This window comes from Macrosteles quadrilineatus, unplaced genomic scaffold (assembly GCF_028750875.1).
Source record: "Macrosteles quadrilineatus isolate MER2022 unplaced genomic scaffold, UCM_ALF_1.0 Scaffold_9__3_contigs__length_116548681, whole genome shotgun sequence".
NCBI classification, from domain to species: domain Eukaryota; kingdom Metazoa; phylum Arthropoda; class Insecta; order Hemiptera; family Cicadellidae; genus Macrosteles; species Macrosteles quadrilineatus.
Genome location: NW_026542602.1, coordinates 16,774,551 through 16,791,232, shown reverse-complemented (window position 1 = coordinate 16,791,232; position 16,682 = coordinate 16,774,551). Strand labels below are relative to the sequence as shown.

The 16,682-nt window shown below is 36.8% G+C and overlaps 2 protein-coding genes across 2 annotated transcripts in view; one reads left to right on the top strand and one right to left on the bottom strand.

Moving 5' to 3' along the window:
- Window positions 1-1,544, bottom strand: part of LOC129002596 (27 kDa glycoprotein-like) — a 34,198-nt gene extending 32,654 nt beyond the window's left edge. Inside the window, exon 1 of the mRNA XM_054430522.1 lies at window positions 1,245-1,544. Within this exon, the coding sequence (XP_054286497.1) occupies window positions 1,245-1,290 (46 nt within the window). The 5' untranslated portion in view covers window positions 1,291-1,544. The remainder of the gene's footprint in view (window positions 1-1,244) is intronic.
- A 3,406-nt stretch (window positions 1,545-4,950) lies between these two features.
- The window catches only part of LOC129002128 (probable E3 ubiquitin-protein ligase HERC1), an 84,743-nt gene continuing 73,011 nt past the window's right edge, over window positions 4,951-16,682 (top strand). Inside the window, exons 1-8 of the mRNA XM_054429719.1 lie at window positions 4,951-5,201; window positions 8,559-8,798; window positions 9,550-9,730; window positions 9,921-10,097; window positions 10,855-11,105; window positions 11,936-12,121; window positions 12,236-12,461; window positions 15,015-15,194. Coding sequence (XP_054285694.1) covers window positions 5,064-5,201; window positions 8,559-8,798; window positions 9,550-9,730; window positions 9,921-10,097; window positions 10,855-11,105; window positions 11,936-12,121; window positions 12,236-12,461; window positions 15,015-15,194 — 1,579 coding nt within the window. The 5' untranslated portion in view covers window positions 4,951-5,063. The remainder of the gene's footprint in view (window positions 5,202-8,558; window positions 8,799-9,549; window positions 9,731-9,920; window positions 10,098-10,854; window positions 11,106-11,935; window positions 12,122-12,235; window positions 12,462-15,014; window positions 15,195-16,682) is intronic.

Sequence of the window (16,682 nt, the reverse complement as noted above, 5' to 3'; positions counted from 1 at the left end):
ATCTAAAGTATCACAGGTTCTCTGCAGAACTGTCTAGCGCCAAGATGAGCATAGAGAATTTCCAGTTATGTTTTGACATCGATAAAACATACTCCCTTGGTAGATTCAAGTTTATTAACCTTATGAAACAGCTGAAGCCAGTTTTATCGTTAGTTCTGTCCAGTGCACTGTAAAGCCCGTGTTTTGTGTACAACTTTACAACTTTAGTTTCTTGTCATTTTACACCTTTAAAACCTTTTTAAACCAAATAAAACGATATAATCATAAAAATAACTCGTCCCTTAGTTATGTAACCAAACAGTAAGTAAAGCATCAATCACGAAATTAACCCTAAATAGAAACAAAATAAAAAGAAAAACGAGCTTCAAAATTCACAATGGGATGAGAAGTAGTCTACTTGAGATGGTTAGTCTATGGTTTTGACGAAGTTAAAGCCTATTACTAATCAACTCAGGCCTCTAGTGTAAGGCGGTCGACACATGGGAAGACTGAAACCAAACTAAAGTTGAACCAACTTTTTAGTGACGCGATTACGATTGCAGTTGCGTTGGTTAAATCCGCACACGGGCGCGACTGTAGTTGAGTTGAGACAGTAAATGAGCTCTAATTTTGTTATAACGATACTGTGTACTGTGTATGGTGTTTGAAATGAGTGGTAGTGATTAAGAAGCCCTGGTGTTTTATAGACAATCAAGAACGTAGAAGGTATTGGGTACATCCTTATGTTAAAACAAATATTAAATGTAGGCTCTTTGTAAGTTAGCTGCCGCTGCATTAAAAGAAACAGACGCAAAATTTCAGCCTATGAACAGGATGTCAAAAAGTGCTTACGAAGAGTTATCGCAGTTGGTATGCCCGATCCTTGAAAAGCGCAATACAAATATGCGAAAAGTTGTTCAAACCAGGCGACTGAAATCACCTAGCAACCGGCAGGTCCAGTTGCTTAACGACTGATCGCCGACTGGTCCTCAACTGGTCGCATCACAGTCGCACCGTGTGTACTGTCCCACCTAACTACATTGGTCGGGACGCTGGCGACTAGTTTGTCCAACTAGTTGGCGATTTCAGTTGGAAAACAGTCTTCCCGTGTGTCGACGGCCTAATGTATAAGTAGTCCTGTCTAGAATTATTAGGCTTGGCTGATTTTTTGTGAGATTCATTAAGTTAACCATGATTTGTTAACAGTTTAAAGTGTGGTAAGCCTGTCTCGACTTATCTTTTTATTTAGTAAAAAATTTACTTACCTAAGATGAAAATTGAAAATATAAATAGTGAGACTTGCTTCATCATGTAGCTTTGGTGAAGTGAACTAGGCTAAGTCCGTCGCACAGAAATTAAAGTAAATTCGAGTTATTAAAAAGAATAGTAGGCCTACTGACTTTTGATGCCTAAAATGTTTGAACAAAGGAAAACTTTCAACGATGTTTTAAAATATTGCACAAATCGCAATTACACACAGTGTAGATTGTAGAATGTCTTTCCGTTCCGTGTGGCTGACTGACACTGACCACTGAGTACTGACACTGACAGACGACAGAACAGAACAGAACAATCAATACGCTACACTCCGGATCAACTGCACTGCAACTGAAGGGAAGAGGAAACTGGGACTAGGACTGAACTGACTGAAGTCTGAACCACGGTGAGCAATGAGCATATTTTCGTACAAAAACGCCGTGTACTATCGGTTCAATATAAGCGTGTATACTAATAGCCCAGTCAATAAAGGTAAAAATAAGGCAAATGTCGGAACTAATTTTGGTAAAGCTGGATTTTTCTATGCTGTTAGACCATGTTGAGTGAGAGGCGTATTTTCCCAAAAGCCCCCACTCCTCCCCCTTCTCCTTGAGCTTTCCTCTCAACCCCCCTTTTTAGATAAATGTACAGTCTCTTGGAAAATTTGCTATAACTTCAAAACGGATAAAGATAACAATGTAATCTTTTGTTAATCCTAAAATACCATGCTTGGTTTAAGCTGGAGAACTTACTAAGCCCATACATCAACAGAACAAACCCTTTTCCATTCAAGGCTATGGTGCGTATTGTGTGGTACTTGAATTTAAAAACGGTTCTGCTACTTGTTTTGCCTTTTCACTTGCTTTTTAGTGCAATAGCTTTTATTTCCAATCCCAAAAAATAATAATAGGTTGTATATCATAGATAAAACATACTCCCTTGTGTTGGTTAGTCTATGGTTGTATACAAACCCAGACACGGCATGTGCAAACAACACGAGTCTATTTTAACTAAAAAACCTTTACGCCACACACCACACTATATTATATTTTGACTAACTTCCCACGCAAGGATTTAGTCCAGAAAACAGCTGTTTGCCGCCAGCTTTATCAAATGGGGTTTTATTGCGTACTACTGTACTGTAATGCGGACACCAATCAGCTGATTATACTGTACTAGTACACCTGGGGCCCATTTCATAATAAACTACAAGTTACAAGCTACAACTTGTAACTTGTAATTTCCATTAGATTTGCATTGGACGATCAGCTGATTTACTAATAATATTAGTTTGTACTTTATTATGAAATGGGCCCCTGTTGCTCGAATTCGAGCAATTTCAAAGTATTAGGGCCTACGGGCGTTATTTCAAAACGAATAACAGTCATAATTTCCGATGACTTAAAATAGTCAACTCAAAGATAATGTAATCAATCACTACACTCCAGTTATCGAAACTGAAAACTAAACGCTCTTGTGTGTATGTATCATGTGTTTACTATGAACAGCTGTAATTAATACAAATTATTCGTCCGTTTAAGTAAACAAAATCTTTTATCCATAAGAAATACATTGGGTATTTGATGGCCTCTGTGGGGCAAAGCCCGAGGACTTTTATTAAAGGAATTGGTGAAAGGGGACATCTACACAAACAATACTGTATTTTGACACACCGTTTATAAAAATCCGCCCATTATTAACGGAGGAGTAGTGTTTCGTAGAAATCACCTTCACGTATTATATATAAGGATTTGGGTGGCAAATGAGTGGTTATAAACAAAAAGAGGTTATGTATAGTGATTTTTAGTCCTTTTAGTTGGTGGTAATATCATAGATAAAAAATAAACTATGTTTTATCTATGGTAATAAGGATTTATACATATTTAGTAGTACAGTATGGCGTAAACTATCGTACGTAACCATAGATATATAATAGCTGGCCCGACAGACGTCGTCCTGTCCTGTTGTAGTTTTATGTCACATGCTCGCTCATTTTCTAGATGAGCTCGTTCGCATAGCTCAATCACGTCCTGGTTGAAGTTCGTTCGCTACGCTCACTCACCTTTAGGTTGGAGCTCGTTCGCTGCGCTCACTTGCCTTCAGGATAGCTCGTTCGCTACGCTAAATCGCCTCCAGGTAGAAGTTTGCTCGCTACGCTCACTCACCTTTTGGTTGCAAATTAGCTGTTCTCATAAATTAAAAATAAATATAGTGCTGCACCCTGTTGGTAAACCTATCAACTTTTTAATGCTATTGAACATCACACAGAATCAAATTGTTTAGTTGCACCAGCTGTTAAGATTCTTTAATTCCATTTAAATATGAGTACTCATAAGGTTAACATGGGAAACTCCAGAGCCACTTGGGCGGAGCCCTATTGACGGATCTGCACCAAACTTCACACAAACCATCCTTGAATAATGCTTAATAATGCCTGAAAGTTTCGTTACAATCTGTCGAGCGGTTTTGGAGTCCATAAAGGACAAACATACAAATATACAAACATACAAATATACAAACATACAAACATACATTGGATTTTATATATATAGATGTACGTAACCCGTCCAAAATGTGTGTACCGGACTCGTAAGGTAATCCCGTACTCGACTTCGTCTCGCACGGGAACGACTTCACTCGTCCGGGAAACACTTATTTTTAGATTTAAAAGCTTAAAGATTTAAACTGCTTTAAAAGCTGATTTTAAAGTTAATGGTATTTGGGAGGCTGAGAGAGTAGTGTTTTTTTATAATCGCATTGTTAATGCTGACGCTCCCTCTTACGCCATCCAAGAATGGGGAACAATATCTCGAAACCATGCCGTTCAGAAACACAATATGACAAAGCAGCCGAAGACATCAGAGGAAGCTTCACACCATTAATATGTTCCACGGAAGGAGTCCCCCACAAAGAATATGAAGCGTTTCAGAGGAGAACAAGCGAAGCCCTGGCTGTAAAATGGAGAAAACCATACTCCCAAATTATCGGATGGTTGAGGATCCAAAGCCAGCTTTCCATCATTCGAGCAGTTTCGCTTAGGCTACGGGGAACTAGACGAAAAATGTGAAGCTTTCAATTAGAAGATGGTGCCGCAATTCCCCCATTGCTCTATTGTTAACATAATTAATTATGCAATGGCCATAGTTATGTCTGTAAAATGTTATGTTTACATTTTTTTCCTATGATAATAAAAATTCTGTTTCTTATTTTTAGATTCAGGAACTAAGTATACTATTATGATACTATTAACTATTATACTATTACCATAGATGCTATTTATTATAATAGGCCTATATCAGAAAGGAAAAAAAAAAAAAAAAACTGGAACTGGAACGGAACAGACTGAGATCGGAGGGGAGAGGTGAGAGGGAGTGACGGAGCAGACGGAGTCGGAGAGACGACTCTAGAGGACTGGACTGGAGACTGGACGGACATCCGAGATTGATTTGAGATTGAGATTGAGACTTCTAAACTTTGTCTGCTAGTGCTAAAGTGCTAGTGCTCTTGCTCTTAGCAGCACTTAAGCCTAAGTATTTTATTTTTACCAAATTATTATGTCTTAACTCTTTAACGTTTAAAGAGTGTTTATTATATTATACTCTATATAATATGTTTATAAAATCATCCATTACTCAGTAAAATCCATGTGATCCCCTAAATAGATTTAGGATAAACAATTAATTAATTGTCTTTGAAAAGATAGGCCTACTGTACAAACTAACCTTAGGGTTAACTTTGGTTAATATATTTAAAACTTGTAGGCCTACTCAAATAGTATTTAATACATTTTTATGTAGTGTACTGAACAGTGTAAAAGCTTCTATACAATGAACAATTTAAATTGTTTAAGCATGAAACCAAGGTGGCAAGAACATTTCAACAGTTTATGGGCTTGTGAAAGAAGTGAAAATATTGCATCTAGAGATGGTGTTCAAACTCTGTTTGATAGACTAATTGCCAACAAGGTAAGTCCTATATTTTGTTGTTCCAGGCTTAAGTATAGACTAATCAATAATCTTTGTATCTAGGTAAAATTAGGGAGGGTAGACTTTCATCTGTTGTCAAAAACAACCGAATGAAAATAAGTTATCAATCCATATTTTTTGTTCGATTATTTCATTCGATATATTGTTTGGTTAGTTTGGTCAGGTAACTTACCGTAGATTATTTTTGACAACCGATATGAAAGTCTACCTGGTAGGGACGTTCCGTTACTGGTTTGCAGCCGATATTTGGTATCGATACAGTATCAAATCAAAAGTATCGATAGGCCTACCAGATATTATCGGACCTAAAGTTAGGAAACATAAAAGCAGTTTTAATTGTGAATGGATTCTCAAAAGAAGGGAAATTATTGCGATGAGGGTGACCAAGAGTTCCATAGTAGGCCTAATTTAAATATATCATTAGAAATTAGATTAGTTTCTACTTGTACACAAGAGATATATCTATGATTTTGCCGCAATTGCATAATAAATTATTTCCCCATCACCACGGGTTGCGTAAAATATTAAGTTAGGGATTGGGCCGTGAACGCGGGAGACGATGATGTTATCTGATGATGTCCTAGGTTTGCTTGCAATCACGGTAGACTATGATAATGTTTCCATGACTATGGGAAGTATTCACGATTTTGCCGTGATCACGAAGACGATGATGACGCCTTGTTACCTCGGAAAATGCCGTGCCAAGCTAAAGTGCAAGTTTAGGGGGTAATACATGTGATAATGTTTTTTTAAAGATTGTTGGGAGAGGGGGCCCGGCGAACAAACTTGCGGGGGGCCTGCGGGCTCTTATCGCCTCCACTGATCCATCCATCCATACATCCAAACTTTCACACTTAGCCTATAATATTAGTAGGATTGGTTTAGTGATTACAAATTATTATTGTAATACTAACTTATTACAGAGTTTTGTAACTGAAAGAAGTAGCCTATTGATATGAATTTATACGAAGATATAATTTTGTTTAAACAATATTAACTCAGAAAAAGGAACGGAGAGCAAAACAAGACATTATAAAATATGAGCCAGTTATGCCACATAGTTACAATACAAGACGTAAAAAGGATATTTTAACTTCAACCTATAAACTGGAATTCTTCAAAAATAACCCAACTTTAGCTTGATCACCAATTCTAAGGAAATTGCCTGCCTCCGTAAAGGAGGCAGGAATGAAAGGAATCAGATTATAAATCATTTAAAGCTAAATTTAAAAAATATTTATAGGAAAGCGCCTTATACAATGGAGGAACTCATTGAATAAATATTTATTAATAATCTTTTAGTAGCCTACTTAAAATAATAAAATACTTTAGTGAGTCGGTGGCTCAGTCGGTAGTGTCGCGGACTTCGGGCCCAAGGCAGCGATGTCGTGGGTTCGGATCCTGGTCACTGCCGATAACTTTTATGAGTACAGTTCACCTTTGTACTGTACCGGCTCACTCCTTGGTTTGCTGTAAACGATCCACGCACGGGCGCTTAGCCTATGTGGACGGGCAAATGCAAGGTTAAAAGAGGCCGCCAACCTCTTAAAAAAAAACCTACATCTACAGATGTAGTAGCGCCACTCCTACTACATTAGTTCAGTATGAGCTCAGCCATTGCAGGGGAAAGTTATAATCGTTGCCAGCCTTATAGCTTAGAAAGCGAGCTTTATTTTGGTGTAGGTTGGTACAAAAATTTCCTGAAAAATCCCGTCTGGCAATGCTTTTGTGTTTTGGGGATTATCCCTCTTCGAGCCACATTACAAAGACACTGGATGTACTCAGCACAATCACCGCTGCTCTTTGTTTTACTCATCAAGATGAAATATTTGAATGCCAATCACGTTCGCTCATTCGGAGGCGCGCCGGGGGCCACCATTGGCGAGCGCCTGTTGGATTGTATGCCACACTGAACGTGTTAACTAGGTTAGCCTATGCAGTTTAGATAATCTTAGTGATGGGAACTATTTAATAGAAACAAACGATTCATTCCGGTTTTTGCTGGTCGATTCATCCGATGGTTACTTTAATTTCATCCTGGTGAATTATCAACTCTATTGAATCAACCATTCCATGCATCTGTAAAACACTTGTTCCAAAAAGCATTTGTCCTGCATTTTCATTTGTTTGAATGACAAATTACTACATTTTTTTTTAAAATCCTGTAACGTTCCAACTTATAGCAGACCGAGTGCCAATAAGGATTTATTTAAACTAACTGTTAACCACGGGCTTCATCCCGTTTGACTTCATAAGTATTAATAAAACTATTGATTGGTTAAGTTAAGCTGAAATAAACAAAATAAAATACAGTAATACAATCAAATACCTAATCACACAATTTTAATAAGGTAGGCCTAGGTAATCAATTAAAAGATTAACATACAAATAAGTACAGCTGAGGTATTTTTAACATTAGATAGGCCTATATGGAATGTTAGCTTTAGAAATGAATTATGACCTTAAAGGGAAATTTATGGAATAATAAATAGATCTGCGCAAGGTTTCTCGTTATGAAAAACATTTTAAATTTATGATTTATGGGGGTGTGACTTGTAGTTTTCTCAAAGGTTCGGTACTTTGGGATTTATATATGGATTTCGGATTTTGATTTTTGGATTTTTTGAGGATTTATTTTGTGATCTTTGTAAGCATTAATAATAGCAAGCATTTGTTGTTAATAATAAGAGAGAATTGGTTCTACTAATTTGTTTATAACACTCAGTCTACTTAGGCTATGTTATGCATACGTCTATGTTAGGATTAGGCAAAGTTTGATAGATTAATTGCAATAAAAGTAGGCCTAAGAACATTTTCATACTACTTGAAATTAATATTCTTTTAAATTATTGATGTCATAATAATTGAAAATGTCAATATAACTTATTTCCCCCCTAAATAATAGGTTTCTAAACTTGATATTTTTAAGGAAATATTTTAATAAAAATCAATTCAAGCAAATGTAAATTCGCATAGTCGGCAGCAGGGTTTAAAAGCTGTGGTAACATTTTTAGCATTTTGCTATACACAACTGAAAAATGCTAGGTAGGCCTAAATTTTTTTTGCAGGCTATAGCTAATTTGCTACAACAAATAAAATTGAATATGTTAATGTTCAAACATGTAAAATTACTGGCACATTTCTTGAAAATGCTTAAAGAATAATATTTTTGCTGCAGTTTCATCCCAGCGTATACACTGGTCGGCAGGTTTGCTGAGGATGGGGTATTAGATAATTCGCTTATTAACTGGAAACTGTAAAAAAGGTTATCACATTATTAAGGAACTAGTTTCTTTTGATATTACCACTTAAAAAAAATTAAAACATATTTTCTAGGAATTGATTCCTGTGCCGACACCAAGCAGTGGTGCTGTGGAAACTGTAGGATTTCCAGCAGTTCCATATGACAGCGATGCTGAGCTGGAACAATATGTGACATCACTCTTAGCGGCCCAACTGCGTCTTGCTAGGTCTGCAAGGGCTAAAACTACCTACTCCATAATCCTCAAGCAAAGACTTACGATTTTTCAGAGAATTTTACATGCTTTTCAAGCAAAATATCATGTTAAAGACAAGGTACTAATCTGTTTAATAACATTACTATGTAAATATTGTCCTAGTGTTTAGAATAATTTTCGCTTCACTGGTGTGCATACCCACAGTTTAAATTTTGCGAGGCTGTTTGTTATAGATTGTAATGGGCTCATTCATCCATTGCCTTTTGAGAAGCAGACACAGAAAAACAAGATTGTTTTGAACTATTCAAGGGTAATTTTCTTGCTTGAAATAATTTCATATTTGGAAATAATTTGCTCTGTGTGATTGGTTTTATTTGATACCACAAACATTAAGGCAAAAACTTTGATTCAGAAAAAAAGTTGTAATTTATATCAGATGCTATAAAGATCAGAAATGGCTATTATCAGGAATTCATTAAGCAAATACACATAGTTAATAAACTTTTCACAAAACAGACTATTAGAAATCACATTTTCATTTTCAGGAATTCATCAGGCAAATGCACGTTACCATTGACTATACACAGACTATATTTTTCTGTGTATAGTCAATGACGTTACACTTTTAAATACATACGTAATTAAAACACTTGACACAAAACAGACAATAAGAAAAATAGTGAGCCTTATTAAATATTCTCACAATCACAAATTTACTCATTGACAGTTAAAAATTAACTAATGATTAGATTTCTCTCATCAATATGCTAACTTTCAAAGTCTCACAGTTACGGCTATAGTCTTATTACCTGCAACCAATGATTATTGGCCTAATTCATGGTAATGGTCATTGCTCAATTTCTTCACAGGGTAAACCACAAGGATACTCAGGCAGTGAGGGTGAGATGCGTGGAGAGACATCGGACAGTCAGCTGATCACAGAACAATCTGTGAGCGGATCTCAAGCTCTGCTGGAGATTGCTGTACGCTCAGGACTGTCGCTCATCTTTGCTCTTCTCAGACAGAACTGGGGCTCAACTGCTGGCACTGGTATGTAGGCTCATGTTATCATTGATATGTGACCAATGAAATTCATTTCTCTCTCTCTTTTCTTATAATATGTATGACATAATGATGACCTAAATACATAACCTGGCCAAATAACTGTATACGCGTATACTCCAATCAGTTCCAATAAGAGGTTAAGAAGTTATTTAGTGTTCCTCCTAATTTGTTGCAGGTTCAGTAAATATATGCTGTGAGATGCTAGTAAGTGCGCTCACAGTTGTCCGAAGTCTGCCTCCGTTGTCACTCGCCAACGAGAACCACATCTCTGGGCTGGGGGCAGAGACACTGACCCACGTTGGGAGCTTTCTCAAACAGATGGCTGTGCCTAACTCAGGAGCAGATGTCAAAGGTGAGCTAGAGATACATCGGTTGGTCGAACAGTATTTATATTTGTTCTTAAAAACTATGAAACTGTTGAAGTGATTCAAGATTCATTCAGCCGTTCGGTTTTTTACAATAGGCAAAGTCACTAAAACTAAACTAAAAATAACAAAAAAGAGATGCATTTCCTCTTCACTCACAAACAAAAACTCCAATGAGCACACCATGCAAAATAAATAAATAGATAAAACCGTAAAACATGCAGAGGAGAAAATATGTAAAATTAACAAAGCAGGGAAAAAAGCAAAACGTAAAACATAAAATATGGTGTGTATGGAGCTACAGGTCTTAAAATAAAGGCTGAGATTAACTTATGCCTTAGTTGCATGACTGTGTCCCAGTGAATAATATTGAGTGTAGGATATTATGACAGAATTTCTACTTGTTTGGTTCAGAAACTGTTGCAAATTAGTTTTGTGACAGGACATGAATACAAGAGTAATATGAGATGACTTTCATAATGCAAGGAAGATTAATAAAGATGTGATAGGAAGACATATGACTCTGTATCCAATCCCTATTAGATACTCTCTTGACAATAAAACAATCCGTAAATTAGTCCACATGATCTGTAGTTAATTTTGTACTCTTACTTTGCCCTTTCAATATTAAAAATTAAGATAAAAAAATAATTTTCAATGAAATACGTTTTATGTGTAAAACAGAATAATTCATTTTAAATTGCAACATATGAGTTTCTTTTTATCATCACTGATGTTTGACAGGTCAACTACTGGCGTCAGAGCTACTGTTGGGACTGGCAGTACAGCGTGGCTCTCTCCGCTACTTGCTTGAGTGGGTTGAGATGGCTTTAGACAGTGGTGGCAACATCGCAACACAAGAGTTTCTCACCATTCTTCGTCAGATGAGGACAATAACTGCCAGCGGGGCACAGAGAGAGCTCAATGTTGCCACTGTGTCAACCCAGAGCTCCACCATGCCACTGTACAAGGCTGCACTTATGTTGATGGACGAGGTAGTGTATTTTTCTGTGTAAAAATGTCATATTTGTTTAGTTCTGGGGTTTTCTATGGATATTTAAATTTCAATCAAGAGCAAGGGTACAAGTAAATTAGAATGGTCAAATTATCCTGGGTGTTATCCAAGTTATTTGGTGTTATCGTTATTATTATTCACGGAAAGTAAATAAAGGATATGTCTTATAACACTTAAAACATATTATATTTACGCTTATACTGTTATTCACAAGACGGTAAATATACAAAAAAGATGTATACAGATGTAAATACGGTTATGTTTGGACGCAACTACAGTCGACGCACAGGCTCGCTGCCCATGTCGGCTTATTCCTTATAAACATGTACGCTAATGCAAATGTTAATTTTATTCTTTTCTTTTAAATTCATTTATGTTTTTTTTCCTTTAAATATTTGTGTACAAATTATGTAAATACTTTGTTGGAATAAAGCTTTAATTCATTCATTCATTCAATAACAAACAATAAAAATGGCTAGACCACTGAACTGACTGAACTCTTCATTACTCCCCTCCCCTGTGGCCGGTAGATATGCTGGTCTCTAGCGGTCAATGCTGCAAGCAAAAATAGCCGGGCGGCGGGCGGGAGCTCAAGTCGGTCTGAATCAACCCGAACTCGCACAAACTATCACTGTCTGCCACGGCGATGACTTCGCGCATGATTCATGATAAATAATTCATATTATGGTACCTATTTTTTCTTCATATGCATTATTTAGAGGGGGGGGGGGGCTTATATTCGCCCCTGTTTGTATGTGATTATCAGTTGTCTACACTCTTGCAGTCTATACAAGGATGATGTTGTTGCAGCTGGTGAGGCTGGCCTGCGACTACACACATTGTGAAGGTGAAGTGTGCAACTCAGAGTCTGCCTTGCCACAGGAGAAGTGTGAAGTGTATGTTTGGGGCAGCAACACTTCACATCAACTGGCCAAGAAGAACCAGGAGAAGATCTTGGTGCCCAAGCTGGCAAGGGCTTTCCAGAATGTTCAACAGGTATTTATTTATTTACTTAAATTCAAACAGTTATTTTGCCAAAAGTTAGTTTTACACAACAAAATGATTTAACAACAAGAAAATAAATAGTTGTTATCCTCCATGTAATTTCAGGTGGAAGCAGGACAATACTGTACGTTTGTGATACACACTAATGGAGAGGTGAGTGCGTGTGGCAAAGGCAGCTATGGCAGACTGGGCCTGGGGGACTCCAACAACCAGCCAAAACCTAAGAAACTAGAGGTGAGCGAGAAGATGAAGAAGCTTTCATCGTCCAAGGGCAGCGACGGACACACATTGGCTTTGTCTGAGGATGGCAACGTGTACAGTTGGGGGGATGGTGAGTCAAAATTTATTTTCTCATTTAAAAGATTTTTTTAGGAAAGTAGGCGTAGTTGAATAGGATAGGTTAATCCTGGCACAATCCACACTACTGTACACTACACATAAAAATTAGAATATTTGGGTCGCCGGAATTTTATCCCCCTGGAATTTTACCCCCTGGGCAAAGCTGACGTCACTATGACCTAGTAACCTGAGTGGCCAAAAGTTTGTTCGCGGCCGGAATTTTACCCCCGCGAATTTGGAAGGCTAATGAAAATAGCCAGAGCGTGATTAATTAGATTAGCGATAAAAACCGGAATTTTACCCCCTGTCCATATAACTAGCGTTTAGACAACTGAAGATGTACGGGCCGGATTTTTACCCCCGGATTTTCACCCCCCGGAATTTTACCCCCGGAATTTTACCCCCTGGCCGATTTTAGAAATTGAATGATTGATTTTCTTATTTCTGTTTTTAAGTAGGCCTAATTGTAAACATTTCATTATTATTTAGTAGCCTATCTTTATTTATTTATTTTGTAACCTCAACTAAGTAAACAGAATTCTCTGTTTAATTTTGATGTTTGGGATTTGCGTTTGGGGCCAACTATGTTGGTTAATAAGTATGTAAAATAAACTGAATAGCTCATTTAAATGATAATTAGGTGAACATTACTTCGTGATGAAACAAAGGCATATTTTGTTATTGTTACAATACAAACGAAAAACATTATTTTACCACGGATGTATAATAAATCGTTAAAGAAATCTTCGAATCAATTACCATTCTGATGTTTGTTTATACGTCATATTAATCAACAGTTAGCTTCAAAGATCGAATCCTGATACTCGAATCTCAAAATTAAAATCAAAAACCTGTTCGATTAGTTGATGTTACGAATAAATTAAGATCGGCTACTTAATAATAAAATGTTTACTATTAAATTAAAACAGAATGAACATAATTATACAATCTCACTAATTTATATATCTGGCCAGGGGGTAAAATTCCGGGGGTAAAAATCCGGGGGGTAAACATCCGGGGGTAAAATTCAGGGGGTAAAAATCCGGGGGTAAAAATCCAGGGGTAAAAATCCGGGGGTAAAAATCGGTACCCTCTACCGGCTGCTCTCTTGGGCCGTACACTCTAGGTTTTTATAATTTGATGTGTTCTGATAAAATTCACAACCGTGAAAATATATGTTTGATTCCACGTTTAATCCATCGAGCTGATGTCGCCAAACTCAAAAGTTCGCGGCCGGAATTTTACCCCCTGGTTTGTGACGTCACGTTTGCCCAGGGGGTAATATTCCAGGGGGATAAAAATCCGCTACCCCGAATATTTCACTGTCACTGACAGTATTACTTAAATGATAATAATAGCATAGTTGGGAAAGTTAGTCAAGTAGCCTATTCTAACTAGTTAGAAGTTATTAGTTAGTCCCGTAAAAAGTAACTGATAGAAGTTATTAGTTAGTTAGTCAAAAAAGTACCTGATAGAAGTTACTAGTTAGTTAAAAAAACTAACTGATGGAAAATAAAGTTAGTTTTCAGATAAGTTTGCTGTTTGTTTTGGAGTTGTTTTAAAGGATTTCATATGAACTGAAATAATGACACATCTTGGTAACCAATTGTGTTACTATTAATAATTAAACATTGTTACATTACCTTAATAACTTATTAAACCTATTACTACACTATTAATAACTATTAATACACACTCGAGAGTATTTTTTTTTATTAACCATGATTTTACGCATCCAGGAACCCTCAACCCTACTTTATCCCGGTTAATCGGGAGTTGAGTTTTACAGGTTAAGGTTACTACCACAGAAAAAAAATTCTTCTCACACTAGAGAATGAACATCAACTGAAGACAAAAGACAATGATTTGAGATGACAAATCACCAAACAATCATTCCCCCTACCCACCCATCGGTGTTGTTAGTGGCTGCCGCTGCCCCCCACCCCCAATGGTCAAAATGCATACCAAATTCCAAAGCAACTGGACTTTCCCTTTCCCCACCCCCCGCGTTGTTTGTCAACAAGGGTGCTGACGCTCACGGCCGCACACAACCCTCACCGATCGCACAAAAAAAACTCATTTTTTTTAGGTACTTCCGCCTGACCAAAAATCTAACGATTTAAAACTCCAAAACTAACGAATAAATTATCTATTAGTTACCTAGAATCTAACTGAGTGGAAGTTATTTCCAGTACTTTTTAACTAACGAATATGATAGAAGTTAGCTGAAAAAACTAACAAATATCGCTTATCGTTAGAATTTCTGTTCGTTATTCCTATGCATAATGGTAATAGTATTGTGGTAAAATTGCAAGGAAAAATTAATTTTAGTGATTCAAAAAAATGTATCAGGAAAAAATGTACTATTACTGAATATATCTTTAGTAGCAAACTACTCCTATATTCCATTGTAAAGTTATACTGTAAGATTATTTTGCAAAATGTGATATACATCTGCATTTTCAAGTTGTGATTTATATTACCAATAGTTACTTTGTTTGTTACTTCAGTTAGAATTGTATAGGCTACTTGTTAACTTGTGCAGGTGACTATGGTAAGCTGGGCCATGGGATGAGTACAACACAGAAGCAGCCCAAGTTGATAGACGCACTTCCATTCAGCAGCAAAGTGATCACACACATCAGTGCAGGCTACAGACACAGTGCTGCAGTCACTAGTGAGGGTGAACTGTACACGTGGGGCGAGGGGGACCACGGCCGACTAGGTGAATAAACCTCTGACACTTCATATTCAAACACACTCAGTAGGCATAATCCCACACTTGATTGTCCAACACATACAATTATTCGACACTTGATAGTATGTAACAAGTAACAATACAAATTCTAGGGGGGTTAAGATTCTACAGGGTGTTTACAAAAGAATGCAGGGATTTTAAATGGTAATTGCTTGGATACTATTCAAGGTAAGTAAACGTTTTTTATGTCAAATTGAAGCTAAAGTAACTAAGTTTTTTCTCCCATGTAGCAAGGGAGGGAACTTTTACCGTGGCATGCATAAAATAGGTGCAGGGTGATAGGCCGCTATTGTGACTCATACACCTGACGCCAGTTTTCAGAACGACGTTTACGGCACAACAGAAGGCACAGATTTTAATCTGTAGTTCACAGAGTTTATATCCATTGTTAATTAAACTCATCTACTTGATGATAAAGACTCTTGAAGCTGGTTTAATGAGTTTCGTGGCACCGAAGTGTTTTGAAAAAGACATTCGCCTGGCAGGCTAAACAAGCGATGACATAGTCAAAGAAATCCGATAATTCTTCACCAGAAGCCCCAAAAAAATTGATTGCCCGACAAAGTCTTCAGTTTAACAAACCTAAATTGGTCACTTTATGATGTCATCTATACAAGATAGAGATTTGTGCCAAAAAAGATTCAGTTTTAAGACATCAGATAAACCCCCCGATTGCCCTAAGAGTAAGGACTTTGTCAGTTTTACGCTCATATAAGATTTATGAAAATCTGAATTTTATTAATCATTCCGAATTGTATGAAAGAATGAGAAAAAACCTTAATTCTTTTCCCTTCAAATGACGTTTAAATCGTTTGGGCAACGACCGTTTGAAATCCCGGTATTCTTTTAAAAACACCCTGTAAATAAGCTCTACAAATATTTGTGAGTAGGGCTAGTAACCTGGTAAGGGGACTAGCTATAGGCCGTCAGAGACCTAACCTATAGGTGAACTAGGGATAACCTCTCTTCTAGAAAAATCACTGGTGACACTGGTCTTGAGTTAAATAACTCATAGTATTGTGTAGTTGTTTACAAAACAGGTGCTTAACTAGTTTTTCTGTTATCATGTCACACTCAATTGTGCTACAAATTGTGTTTGAGTCTCATGTACTTCCAGTTACAGTTCCCAGTCTAGTTTTATACTTCTTACAGTGATCATAGTTTAGAAAAAGTACATTACTGTAATTTGATTGATTATTTGTCAATTTAACTGTGTATTGTCTCTTTTACATTTGAACTTTTGTAATACAGGTAAGGTTTGGCAAGTCTCATACGTTTACATTTTTCTCTTTTTTTAAAAGTGCCACCTTCCTACAGTGAGTTTCAGAAATAAACAATTGGAAATATCAAAACTAAGCATTGTTGAAGTATTGATGCAGTATTTCATTCATATTTATTCCTACTGTATTTGACATTTTTACATATTTTCACATTTTACCCGACCTTTTAGGTTAT